Source organism: Sitophilus oryzae, unplaced genomic scaffold (assembly GCF_002938485.1).
Source record: "Sitophilus oryzae breed Bouriz unplaced genomic scaffold, Soryzae_2.0 scaffold_1693_pilon_pilon, whole genome shotgun sequence".
Lineage (NCBI taxonomy): Eukaryota > Metazoa > Arthropoda > Insecta > Coleoptera > Curculionidae > Sitophilus > Sitophilus oryzae.
In genome coordinates this window covers 2301347-2315647 of record NW_022146383.1, presented here as the reverse complement: position 1 = coordinate 2315647, position 14301 = coordinate 2301347, and the positions used below count along the sequence as shown (strand labels likewise).

Genomic DNA, 14301 nt, shown 5'->3' with positions numbered 1-14301 from the left:
TTTATTAATTCTGATGCTTTCATATGCATCTAATTGCCTGTAATTTGAGAAATTATTAAGATCTATACAATGTTCATTATCAACAATATGTTCGGCAACGCAAGATTTATCCGGTCTACCATATCTTATCTGAGCTAAATGTTCTTTAAAGTGTTTTGTTCGTTTAAAATGTTCTTTTAGTGTTTTTATTTTGCTATACAGGGTCGGTCATAAGTCGTGGCACATCAAAGTTTTTTTTTAAATAGAACCTCCTATATATTAATGCATATTTCAATTCTTCCTTCAATTCTAAAAAAAAATCGAAATACACACAATGTACCTCAAACCAACCTTTCCCGAGTTATTGACTTTTGAAAATATCACTTGAAAATATACAATAATATACAGCAAGTCTCATTTAATAAAAATAAAGTTTGATGTGCCACCACTTTATGATCGACCCTGTATATTTAAATTTACTAGTAGCTAATAGGCATTTAAAAAACCATTGCAATAGTATCACAGTTTCGGCAGAATGACATCATTAAATGAAACTGAACATATCAATATTAAATTTTCAATCGAATTGTTTAAATGATGTTCAAAAGTCAATAACTCGGAAACAGTTGGTTTGAGGTACATTACGTGGTTTCGATTTTTGCTTAGAATTGAAGGAAGAATTGAAATATGCAATAATATACAGAGGGTTCCATTTAAAAATATGAAACTTTGATGTGCCACGACTTTGTGACCGACTCTGTATACATGAGTTTATTACTTACATTACATTACTTACATTACATTTCGATTTTAAAAAATCGAAATAAAAATGAAACTTCTACACCCTGTATCTCCGAAACTAAACATTTTAGGACATACATTTATACTAACTTTTTTACTTATTTTTATCTGCAGAATATGCTGCCGAAGTTTCCGGAATACAGTTTGGACCACCCTGTATATGTATATCAAGAAAAAGTACGAGAAAACTAACCCCACCCTACATAAATTTTAGTATAAATATTTTCCAACTCCACCGACGACCGATTTTGACCGTTCAAATTTATTTTTAATTGGTGCCCTCTAACGGATAAACGAAGTACTTTTGTATAGAGGTAAATAGTGCGCAACAAACTTATGTTGATTCAAAAAATACGTAGTTGTTCGATGTCCACGGAATATTGGGACACCCTGTATCCTTTACTTACGTGATGTTGATCACTCCAAACCGAACCAACACTGGGTTTTTACAGATGGCACAGAACATACAGTGGGCCGCTGTTAGGACAAATTTGGTTGAAATTAGTGATCCCGAGCATCTGTTGAATTCTATTATATTCTCGTCGGAATCGCTTCGAAAACCTAAAGCGGCCTAAAATAAAATAAAATAATTCAGAATGTTGATTTTCCTATTTATGAATTTTGTCCCGACTCCCTTGAATTTTAACCCATTATTTATTTAAAATAGTCATTAAAAAAGTTGTTTTTTAAGCTTTTTAGGTACAATATTGTTATTATTGTTGAGTATAGAACAAAAAAATCTTACCATATGGGGAAATCTGCCAATTTTAGCATCTTCTCCGTTGATTATATGGAAATTTATCTCGGGTTTTATCTTATATTCTTTTATATATTTGTCACACACTGAAAATAATTAAACAAATTGTAAATATACATAAAATAATTAAGAAGTTACTGATTTAGGTTTTAAGTATACGATCGAAAAAAAACGGTGTCAGCAATGACTATGAAATGAAGATCGCTGTCATTTTATATGGGAAATTATATGGGGAATGTCATCGATCGTTATTTCATTTATAACACATATTAGCGTAAAGACATATTTAAAAAAATCGAATATGTTGATATATTTTTTATTTATATTTTTGAGATAAATGAACCTATATTCGATACCAATTAAGCTTTTAATTACGTCATCGAAAACCCGATTTTTAAATTCATTGTTGCCCACCATCAACTTATTCGACGCCGGCGCCGGGCTGACTAAAGGTATAGTACATAGAGACATACACTGATAAAAAAGGTAGACTTGAACTAAAGTCGTCATCGTTCTTGAAAAAAAAATTAGTGCCAAGAGAATTTATTTTTGCGTAAAAGAAAATATTTTGCCTGAAGAAAAACTCTCTTAACTCAAGAAAACTGGTTCTCTTGAAAAATTCGAAAATTTCTCTTGAATCTATTTTCATTCAACCAAGTGCAAGTTACTTTGTTTTAAGATAATAAGAAAAATACGCTAGGAAGTACTTCATTCAAGAAACATGGCCATTTTTCCAATAGCTAAATACTCTTTTGATGAAAAATAGTAACGTCACGCAAAGACGATGACGAAGGACGGTATATACAATCAGTTGGCAGTCCGATCAGTCGTACGTCGCATTTCATAGGTCGCACATCATAGTACGCACGGGTTTTGTTGCTTGGAATTTTCCACTTGGAATTTTGAATAATTTGCTTTTTAAACGCATATCGTATAACAATTTAGTGATCGTTATTAACATGCATTTGTCATTTTTTATGGACAAATTTTAGGATATATGGATTCTTTAAAGGAGTTTCTGAAAAAATGGAAATTAGAGCATTTATTTGCTATATTTGAAGGTAAGAGACATTTACCTAATGCACTTGTTTAGATAATACATGCGTGACTATAGATAGAATAGAATATAGGAATCGATTTTTTTATGCAAATAATTACAAAAATTCTAGAATTTCTAGTCGCCGTATTAAAAATTCAAAATGTGACCAAAGCGTATAATTTTAATAATTTATTTGCTTTACTTTGATTAATCGTGATGTAACATTTTTTGTAATTTGTAGAGTGATGAACCACCCCAAAAAATACCAAGGAGTGAAGAAGCAAAATAACTACTTATCGAATCGAGGAAAATAATATCACTTTACTTACTACAGACCAGGAAAACCTAAATTTATCAGAAAACAATATACCTCGTAATATGCCTGTATATGAAGTATAGACTTCTCTTAGATCAAAATAAATTTTAGTTGAGTCAATAGTATTCGCTATTGGTTTAAGAAAAGTGTTTCTTTAATCAAGAAATGTCCCTTTTCAATCAAAAATTTTGTATGAATCAAAGAGGCTATTGTTCTTGTAGCAAGAGCTTCTTTGCATATTCATTTTGGGTCAAGAGTGAAATACTTTGGACAGATAGATTCTTCTATTCTCTAAAGTAATTTTTTAAAGCTTATGAAAAGATAGTTAATGCTTTGGGTAAAGAAACGTCGTTCGTGGCCCTATTGAAAGCGCCAATCTTTTGGGTCAAAGTCATATTCATTTCGACTGAGAGATCCTTTTTTCAGCGTAGCTACTTTTGTTGCGCAGCTTTGTTAAAACTGCGCAACTTGATCTGCTGCAAGTATGAATACCTAGGCAACCTGTAACGTTGTGATCGCAGCTTGGTTGCGTAGGATACTTTTTGTTGCGCGCAGTTTAAGAAATAGCCGTGTGTGAACATTTGTTGATGAAGGTTGCAAGTGCAGCAAAAAGATTACTAATCAGTTGAAACTTTTACTGCGGACATTGGTGCAGTATTCTGTTGGTATGCCCGAAACGTATATACTTTTTTTTCAGTTAACTCCAGGATTTATATGTGGTATTTAGTAAAGAATTAACCGACAAATTATGATGTTGTCGAAGTCAAAACAAGGGATTTGGAACAGAGAACAAGTAAAATGTTTGATAGAAGCGGTAGAAGCAAGGGATGAGTGTTTATGGAACGTAAAAAGTCATTCTATCACATCCAAACGAAAAGACGAGCCGCTATTTCGGAAATTTCTTCTGAATTACATATACCCGATATATATAGGATCTCCTACGCGGAGCAAAGGGCTTCAGTGAAAGCTCTCCATCGGGTTCTGTTTTTGGCAGTTGTTTTTGCTTCCTTCCATGTTGACCCTATTTGTTGAAGCTCATCCAGTATGGAACGTCTCCATGTTTGAGCAGGTCGTCCTTGCTTTCTTTTTCCTTGGGGATTCCACTCCAACGCAGATTTCGCTATATTACTATCAGGTTTCCGCAAAGTGTGACCTATCCAATCCCATTCTCCTTCGCGGATTTCAATGCCTACCTCTTGTTGGTTTGTAAGATGAAGCAGGTCGGTGTTACGTATAGTGTCTAGCCAAAAGATTTTAAGTATTTTCCGCAAGCAGCGATTGATAAACACCTGTGGACGGTTGATGGATATTTTTGTCACTCTTCATGTCTCGCAGCCAAATAATAAAACTGGTATGACGTTGGAATTGAATATTCTTAATTTTGTTTGTATGGAGAGTTGACGGGACGTCCAAACCGATTTTAGTTGGCCAAAGGCTCGCTGCGCCTTCCTGATCCTGCTGACAATATCCGCGTCTGCGCCACCGTTTGCTGTTACAATACTTCCCAGGTAAGTAAACTCTGTTACATTCTCGACATGTTTGATTCCTACATTGAATGGAGTGCTGTTGTTTGTGTTAATGCGCATTGACTTTGTTTTGTCGATGTTTATGCTTAATCCTACTTTGTCTGCTTCTGTTTTTAGACGTGTGAGCATCACTTCCATGTCTTTGAAGGATTGCGTTGTGAGACAGATATCATCAGCATAATCAAGATCCGTCAGATGCGATGTCAGAGTCCATTGTACTCCCCTAATGTTTGCTGTGGCTTTAGTCAAAACGCTGTCGAGTACGATATTAAATAGTGCAACCCTGCTTTACTCTTGTCCCTAAGTTAAAACTGTCGCTTGTTCTACCGTTGTGCAGCACATTGCATTCTGTGTTTCTGTAGAGTTCCTTGATTATATTAATTAGTTTTTCCGGAACACCTTTTTCTTTTAGAGTTTTCCATACCATCGCATGGGGGATACTGTCAAAAGCTTTGACGAAATCTATGAATAATAAGAATAAAGGTGACCTAAATTCTATTGACTGCTCTATGATAATGCGCAATGTGTTAATATGGTCAATGCACGAGTGGTTCGGTCGGAAACCAGCTTGGTTCTCTCTCAGAGGCTCTATATAGGAGTTTAACCTTAAATGAACTATAGAGGATATTATCCTGTGAATGGTGTTTAACAAAACAATACTCTCCAGTTGTCACAGTTAGTGGTATCTCCTTTTTTAGGGAGTTTAATAATGAGACCCTGTTTCCAGTCATCTGGGATGATGTTAGATACCCAAGCTCGTGTAATTAGAGGATGCAGTATATCTGCTGCTGTGCTAGGATCTGCTTTAAGGAGGTCTGCAGGGACGCTATCGGGGCCGGCTGCTTTATTGTTCTTAAGAGTTTTAATAGCCTTTTGTATTTCTTACATATACCCGATGAAGACATAAAAAAGAAAATTCACATCGTCTTCCAAACGGTACACACACGATACCTTGAGCTGTGGGTGGTGTACTGTCATGTACTGTTGAATGTTGCCCCTCCAAGGCTGCGGCTACAAAAATATGTTGCAAAAGTAGCGCTTTGGTTTGAACATATGAAAACTTTTTTAGGCAGCTGCTGCATTTCGTTTTGGGCTACTTTCTGCTGGTGTATGAACACTGTATGCAACTTTTGCAACGACTAGCGACTGAAAAAAAATTGCGCAACAAAAGTAGCTGTGTCTGATACTACCATAACTGGGATTTAAATTTCCTGCTGTAGATTCAGGTAGCTCCCCTGTAAAAAATGCCAGGTTGCCACATTTATTTATTTATTTCCTGACATTTTTATTCGTTTTGACACTTTAGTTTTGTATTACGAGTTTTTGATTTAAATGAATTATTGTGTTGTGATAATTTAAGCTTGAAAATTTTTACTAGCAGACCTTGCAGTCGAACATTGTTCTTTTTACAACCTCTTTTAGTGCGAAGTGTAAAAGATAGCTTAATAGCCGTAAAAAACTCATCGCAACTTTATTAGAATATTTTGGCCGGAAAGGCGGTAGATGGCCTTATATGAACTATACTTACTTCTTTCACTCATGCGTTTCCCGTTTGGTTTTTTGCCATCATCAATGTCATTAGTGCTCCACACTGTTCTACTGTCTACTGTCGTTCTTTCTATCGTAGGATTTCGGTCAAAAAAGAATCCATGACAGCAAACCACCTAAAAAAATTGTAATATTTTTATAAAGTTTTGCAATATTCTTGGAAATGTTGGTAGTACTTTTGACAAACTTATCAATAGAGTACTAAGACTTTTTTAAAAAATCTTTTCGATTGATTTTTCTCGGTAAATTTGAAAATACCTTATACTTAGTAATTAACGTAAAAACACTGTCGATAACTAAAATCATCTCTTAAAATATTAAAGATGTCATAATTTGGTATTTAAAGTGCTCTACGTAAAGTGCTTGTAAACAGAAAAGAGAACCTTGAACGAGAATAACTTAATAGGTAAAAGTATCATTCTACACTGAAGATATTAACAAAGTGACTTGTCATTAACAAATCGCAACAATACTAAAGTTTTGATAGGTATGTTAAGAAATATTCTAAAATTATTGGGGAAAGATTTTTACTCCTCTAATTATAATATCAATCATATTAGTCGAGATATGGAAACTGCCTAAAATATAAATCTTTCCCTTATCATTAATAAATAAAAATTACTGTTAATTATCAAATAATCTACAGGGTGTTCCGAACTGTATTCCGGAAACTTCGGCAGCATATTCTGCAGATAAAAATAAGTAAAACAGTTCATATAAATTAATGTCCTAAAATGCTTAGTTTTGGAGATATACAGGGTGTAAAAGTTTCATTTTTATTTCGACTTTTTCTAAATAATTTCTGAAGTCACTATTTGGATGAAAATTGGTGTCTGAGAGTTTTTTGCCATGAGAAATTTGATTTTGATGTCAATATGACTGCTGTTTGTCGGGAGCGCCACCTACGTGTTTTTTAACTGTTTTGAAGAGTAATAACTTTTCGTCCGTACCTGTATAAAACTACTGAGTGAAAAAAATTACATTTCCGTGATTTTTTACGTAAAAAATATCTCTTGGTAAAAATTGCTACGAGCAGTCGTTTTAATTATATGCAATACATGTTATTATTGACAAAAAATAAACATGCTGAGTAGATAGTTCTTTGACTGAGATGATAAATTTGAAAACTTTTTATTTTTTTGAATTAATCATAGATTTGATGAAAAAATAATGATAGGTACAACCTTTGAATAAGAAGACTAAGGAAGGAGCATAATGCTATCCATGTATTCATGCATGGTGGGCGGAAAAGCCACCATAAAAGCTCTCTAGGGTGGGGATCCTTGACAGTTCTGTTTGACGATTCATTTGACACATTTGAATTTGATTTGAAATTTTGTGGATTTGTCAGTCTTTACGGAGCTTATTTTATGTTATTTATTATTTATTCTACTACTGATAGCTGTATAAAGGTAGTAAATCTAGATGGAAATTGTGGCAGAACTTAAATTAACAGTGACACTATCGCGATTTATCGAAAAAGACTCTAAAATAGTTGGTTGTGTGGCGTGCGGTAGATCTCGGCAAAAACTGAGTGAAATAATGGAACAACTTTTCGCTAGTAAGTGACTATATAATATACATACGTGTAGTAAACCGATCATTTATGAAATTCACTTAAATTAACTACATTATATATTTTTCTTGCATTTTAGCTTTTATTTATTACTTGTCAAAGATTAGATGTCAAAGAATTTAGATACGTTAATTTGACTTACCTGCTTCAGTAGCGTATCGGATGTTTGTGTTAATAAATACTTATTATAACTTATCTATTTTTATTAGAATTATATATTTTTATAACAATTTTAATAACTACCAACATTTATTCACAACGTAAAATAAAACAACAAATTATTGAGTCTACCCCACGTCTACCCTACATCATAGTTTTACATTTTTTAAATAAAATTAGAACGACATTGATAAACCGGAATTTCAGTCGGCCATATTTGAGGCCCATCGCGGTGTACCTAAGATTTTTGATATGCTCCTTCCTTAGTCTTCTTATTCAAAGGGTACAACAGTTTCTGTTGAACTTTTGACACAAAATCATTTCAAACTTATGGTTTTAGTCTAATAATTATTTAGTCAATATGTTTAATTTATGACAATGATGACAGGTATTGATAATTTCAATTCCAAATATCTCTAGAACCACTACTCGTAGCGATTTTTACCAAGAGACCTTTTTACGTTAAAAATGTCGCAAATGTATATTTTTTACTCAGTAGTTTTATACAGGTTGGGACGAAAAGTTATTGCTCTTCATACCAGTTAAAAAATAAGATGACGCCCTCCACAAGTAGGAGTCATATTGACATCAAAATCCAATTTCTCCTATCAAGTTTTATACAAATATTGACGTTTCTTCAGGAATTATTTGGAAAATATTATCAAAATAAAAATTAAACTTCTACACCCTGTATCTCCGAAACTATGTATTTTAGAACATGCATTTATACGAACTTTTTTTACTTATTTTTATCTGCAGAATGTACTGTCGAAGTTTACGGAATACAGTTCGGACCACACTGTATATTATATCTACATCAAAAATGAAAATACCGTACCTATACCTGATTAGGTACTACCGAGTACTACACTAAACTGACCAGATTTTGACTCAACCAACACAAGCAAGGCAAATAGCTTGTAAAAAAATAGCCGACACATTTTTCTTTTTTTTTAGTTAGAAGAAAAAAAAAACAATAACTTAAAAAGCTTAGAAAAACATAGGTATTCAAGCATATTTTCGGAGTAATGAGTAAATTTTGATTTATTTTGGAAGACTGTGAATATTACCTACCTCTTCATCTTTAACAAATCCACACCTCAAAAGGTCATGCTTCCCATGTCTTTTCAACGAATCCATTGCTTCCTCGCACTCTGTTATCCTTTTGCATATCCCAGGACTTCCTAACTGAACACATGATGATCCTTCTGCAAGAACAAATTTAAAATGAAAGTATTTGTTAAGGCATAGTTAAGATATTTTAGATTAAATGAGAATACACCCTATGCAAATTTGAGTAGTAATTTAAGAAATAAACGAAAGAAGGGTATATTATTTTAAAAATATCAGAGTATTATATATCTTGAACATAAAAGTGTGTATAAATATTTTGTTTTATTTGATATTTCCCGATTTAGTATGTTTTGGGTTTTCTATTTTGTTGATAATAAATCACAGACATTGTATCTACCAGATGTTTCATTAAATTCCATACTTCCGAGTATTGGAATAAACAAACTGTAAACAAATATCGATCTCTAACTAAAAAAAAAATAATAGTAAAGATAAAATAATAACGACAAAAATAATTAAGCAGTATTAAATCTTGTACCTAGGTTTGCGTCAGAGAATTTATTTTTATAGGTAAGTTTGTATCTCTTTCATCTTAAGGTATGATAATATTATTCAATAATTAGCGACAATTTAAAATGTAAATACACAAATGCGTTTGTTCGGATTCCTCTAAATTAATGCAAATAAAAAAAAGTAACAGTGTATAGCATATTGTTTATTTTTAGTACCTATGTATACAGGGTTGTTCACCACATACGACACGGAGTATTGTAGCTAAACGATGAGATTTTTACAAATTGTAAGTTTGGGGTTCGTTGAAGGACTATTAGAGCTACAATTTAAAAATATTTTTACAAGGTACAGAGTGTCCCAAATAAATAAAAAATATCAAAGTTGTATTTTTTTAAATGGAACACCCTGTATATTACAACATTTTTAGTTTCTACGATTAAAATAAAGGTAAATGTGATTAAGGTTTATTATACATAAACATTACCGTTTTTGAAATATTTTCAATTTTGTGAAATTGCAGTAAAAATTTTAAAGCTTCATTTCTCCAAGGGTATCAATGTGTCTAATAACTATTTAGTCAACATGTTTAATTTATGTCAGTGATGACAGGTATTGATAATTTCGATTGCAAATATCTCGAAAACCATTACTCGTAGCGATTTTTACCAAGAGACCTTTTTTACGTAAAAAGCGTCGTAAATGTATATTTTTTACACAGTAGTTTTATACAGGTACGGACGAGAAAAGTTATTACTCTTCAAAACAGTTAAAGCACATGTAGGTGGCCCACCCTGCAATTAGGAGTCATATTGACATTAAAATTTCTCATATCAAAAAATTCCCAAACACCAATTTTAATCCAAATATTGACATTACTTTTACACCCTGTATCTCCGAAACTAAGCATTTTTTGACATACATCTATACGAACATTTTTACTTATTTTTATCTGCAGAATATGCTGCCGAAGTTTCCGGAATACAGTTCGGACCACCCTGTATACTATGAAGTCATAGCAAGAGTAATTATATATAAAACAACAACCCCTGAGTTCCCAACTGACAAAGGGATACGACAGGGAGACGCGATATCCCCAAAGCTGTTTACAGCAACACTAGAAGAAATCCTCCGTCAACTGGACCTGGACCAACAAAGGATTAAAAATAACCAACCACACAGCGTTCAATGGGACGAAATATGCTGGGAATAACCAAGAAAGACCGTAAAAGAATAGAGTAGATACGACAAAAGACCCAGGTAATAAATGTCAACAGAATCAAATCCCTCAAGGGGAATGGGCAGGACACCTGGCAAGAAGGACGGACAACAGATGGACCACAAAAATTACAGCATGGTACACACGAGAAAATACATACAAACATGTAACGAATACAAATACCTAGGCGTTACTTTCGATAAATCCGGGAAACATGAAAACGAAATAAGCTCGAGAACAGTCAAGAAATGCAATAAAATATCTGAATAATATACTCTGGAGTAACGAAATAGGTAAAGACAGAAAACTAAGAATTTATGATACAATAATCAAGAGCGATCTGTTATTTGAGGCGGAAACATGGAGGTTAACAGAGAATAACAAAAGAAAATTACTGGCAGCAGAAATGGACGCGATAAGGAGATCAGCACGACCATCAAGACTGGATAGAGTACGAAACGAGACAAAATGGGTAGACAAAAAACTATAGTATAGGAAATAGAGAGTGCCCAACTGAGGTGATATGGACATGTGAGAAGGATGGACAACACGCGACTGCCTCAGAAGGTACTAAACTGGCTTCCACAAAAGAGAAGGAAGTGGGAAAGACCAAGGACAAACTGGATGGGGGGTGTCAAGAAGGCGATGAGCTGAAGGGATCTGCGTGACGGAGACTGGAATGAAAGAAACCAATGGCGACTAGGCATTGCACAACGTCGAAGGACGTTTTAAAAGCGATTCTTAATATATCCACGAGGAATTAAGATACCTAGAAGAAGACCAAACCCTGAGATGGGACCATGATTTTAGGAAATTAGTAGGGATAACATGGGTCCGCATAGTCAACAATAGACAACAATGGGCTCACAAAGAGAGTATCTACAATGGGCTACAAAGAAAGTATCTGAACATGAGTTGAGTAAGCTCAAAATGATAAGGATGATGATGCATTTTGTACTAAATAATAAAGAGATAGCCAAAGAGTTATAGTTAATGAAATTTTGCATTGGGTGGTTTCAAAATATACAGGATATTCCATTTAAATTAAACAAGTTATAAATGGGTAGTAGTACCAATTTTTTAATTGTTGCAGTATTTTAGTAGGGGTATTTAGTAAATAAATAAAACCTCAATGCATGGTTTTGTTTTAAAAACTTAAATATACATAGAAAAATAAATGAAGTATTAAAATAGCCCTTCTTTATAAAAATGTAAATATTTCTTAGATAATAAAAGTAGGTAATTTCTTAAACAACATTATTACCTCGTAAATTTGAATCGTAAAAAGCAAAAATATAATAATATACAGGATGTGTCATCTAGAAAATACAACTTTAGTTGCTTTTTATTTATTCGGAACCTTATGAAAACAATTTTAAATTATTGTAGCTCTATAGTAGATCATCGAAGTACACCCAAGCAATAACAATTAATGAATATCTAATCATTTTAGCAACAATATCTTGTATCGAAAAGTCTCAATATCCTTGTTTAATTAAATCCAAAAAATGATTATTTTTGAAGAAATTCAAATGCAAATTATCGATTGTTACAAACTCATATATCATTGTTATTCTTTCATTCACTCTGTATATCCTGTTAATGTATTGCTTGTTTGCGTGCATGTCATTTTGAACAAAAAATAATGATTATTAATATTATTTATCTCATAGTTTGTAGATAGATCAGTTCAGATGGGTCAGAATACGTACAGAAAATTCCGAACATAACTTACATATCTTCACATATTAAAAAAAACTACAGAAGAAATAAATAAAAACTAAAAATACAAAACATATAATGATTTTTTTTTACTCTTGATTAAAGTAACACAAAATTTACCTTCTTTATATTCGTAACTATCACCACAAATAACACAGATAAAGTAAAAATACAAAACACACAATGTCCTCTTCATTGTTCTCTTCCTTTATGATCACTTGAGCACTTGTTAAAGTAATCTCTAAACGTCTAAGACAAAATGAAGAAAATCTTACATTTTTATATGTACAGGAACTTTGATTTTCTTAGGATAAAACCACAAACTTCTCACAACGTCAAGTGCGTCATTGAATTCATATAGGAATCGACATTTTTAGCGTAAAAAGTTAATTTACCCTGACGAAAAATTGCGCAAATTTTAAATGATCCGCACTGACAGAGAGTCGGTCGCGTTGGAACTGGTTAAGTGTTGGCATCTTTGGTAAATAAACTTGGACAATTTGAGTTTAGTCGTGACCAATTATGTTGGTAAATCGGCCAGAGTATTTTGCATTTACTAAGAAAATTATTAATTCATACAGATGTTTTATTACACGCTTTGATTAAATTGCCGTGTTAGTTAGATTGGGTCAAATCTTGTGATCTTGTGATCTTTAAAATTTTATGTTTCTTAAGGGGCGTCCAGACCAGATGAGTGAGCAGTAACGAGCGCGAGCAAACATTTATTCAAATTCGCGATTTCTGCTGCTCTCGAGTACATGATCAGCTGCCTTCCAGACCTAGCGATTATTTGTATGTTCGGCGTTAATCGGTGTGTGGCACTTCATATTCATAAGTTTATAATGTCGGAAAAAATATTGCTGTGCGTCTTTCACTGTATTTTATAAATTGTTGAAACGTCAAAAGAGAAAAAGACTGCAGAGGAGATTATTTTTAAAAACCGAGTTTCTCATGGTGGTAACAATTTACTAAACAATGCTGAAACAGAAGATTCTGGAAAATTTAAGAACTTTTGTCGGATGTCACTTACAGATTTTAATACCTTATTAGATTTAATTGACATGAAAATAATGAAAAGTGATACCAATTACCGAAAAGCAATTTCACCTAGAGAAAGGCTAGCTATAACCTTACGGATCTTGACGATTTTTGTACTCCTCTATTAGTTCTAAAACAACTTCATTCGGTCATTCCATTTTTGATATTCGATCGCAAACGTGGTAAACAAAATCCCGTCCAAACCGAACGTGCAATAGCGCGAATTTTCTTTGATGTACCGACACGGCGTGGAACAGCGTCGAGCGCGAGCAAGCAATCATTCGCTCGCTCGCAGAGCCGTCCACACCAGTTAGGCGTTCCTATAGAACATACCCGAATTCTTGCTCGCTCATCCGGTCTGGACGCCCCTTTAGACTCTTACTTTTAACGAAGTTTTATGTATTTTTTTCTCAGCCATTATAGAAAGGAGAACGAGTAGAATGGGAGTTAATCACCGCGACCTTAAAGATCTATTGTGTCCCCCTTTCTTGAATTATAACTCTTACAGTCTATAACTCATTATACATGACAACTCTGACAACAACTGTTCATCCTCCGAGGAGTGGACATGTAACTAACAAAAGCCTTCGACTCTGTGAACAGAGATGCGCTTTGGGTAATTATGAGAAAGTTCGGAGTGCCCAACAAATTTCTTACAGTGCGTAAAAGCCTCTACATAACAACAACAAGTCAAGAGTGTCACATCATGGATCACTGAGCGATCCCTTCCTAACAAACACAAGAGTTAGGCAGGGATGTGTCTTAGCGCCTCTCCTATTCAACATATTCATGGCAGCGCTCTCCATTATAGTGGACAGCAAACTGCAGGAGAGAGGGTTGGTTATTAAATACTAGACACAGATACGACGGCAGTCCCCAAGCAGCAATTGGACGTTGGGACAACGTTGTGTAACGCGACCAAACGTCGGAGCGCAACGTCGGCACAACCTCGTGCCAACCCTAGTCTGCATTAATTTGGAGAATAATTTTTGGGTCGAAACGACGTTGGATACCGATGTTGGCTAGCACCCTAATTT

The 14301-nt window shown here is 33.8% G+C and overlaps 1 protein-coding gene across 2 annotated transcripts in view; it reads right to left on the bottom strand.

The window, feature by feature from the left end:
* Positions 1-14301, bottom strand: part of LOC115881027 (serine protease persephone-like) — a 73362-nt gene that overhangs the window by 3106 nt on the left and 55955 nt on the right. Inside the window, exons 1-5 of one of the 2 annotated variants that reach the window (XM_030898383.1) lie at positions 12347-12708; positions 8776-8909; positions 5947-6082; positions 1526-1623; positions 1188-1351 (exon numbers count right to left, since the gene is read on the bottom strand). In XM_030898383.1, the coding sequence (XP_030754243.1) occupies positions 1188-1351; positions 1526-1623; positions 5947-6082; positions 8776-8909; positions 12347-12422 (608 nt within the window). In that variant the 5' untranslated portion in view covers positions 12423-12708. Of the gene's footprint in view, positions 1-1187; positions 1352-1525; positions 1624-5946; positions 6083-8775; positions 8910-12346; positions 12709-14301 lie in introns of those variants that run through there. The other variant, XM_030898384.1, reaches the window with a different exon arrangement.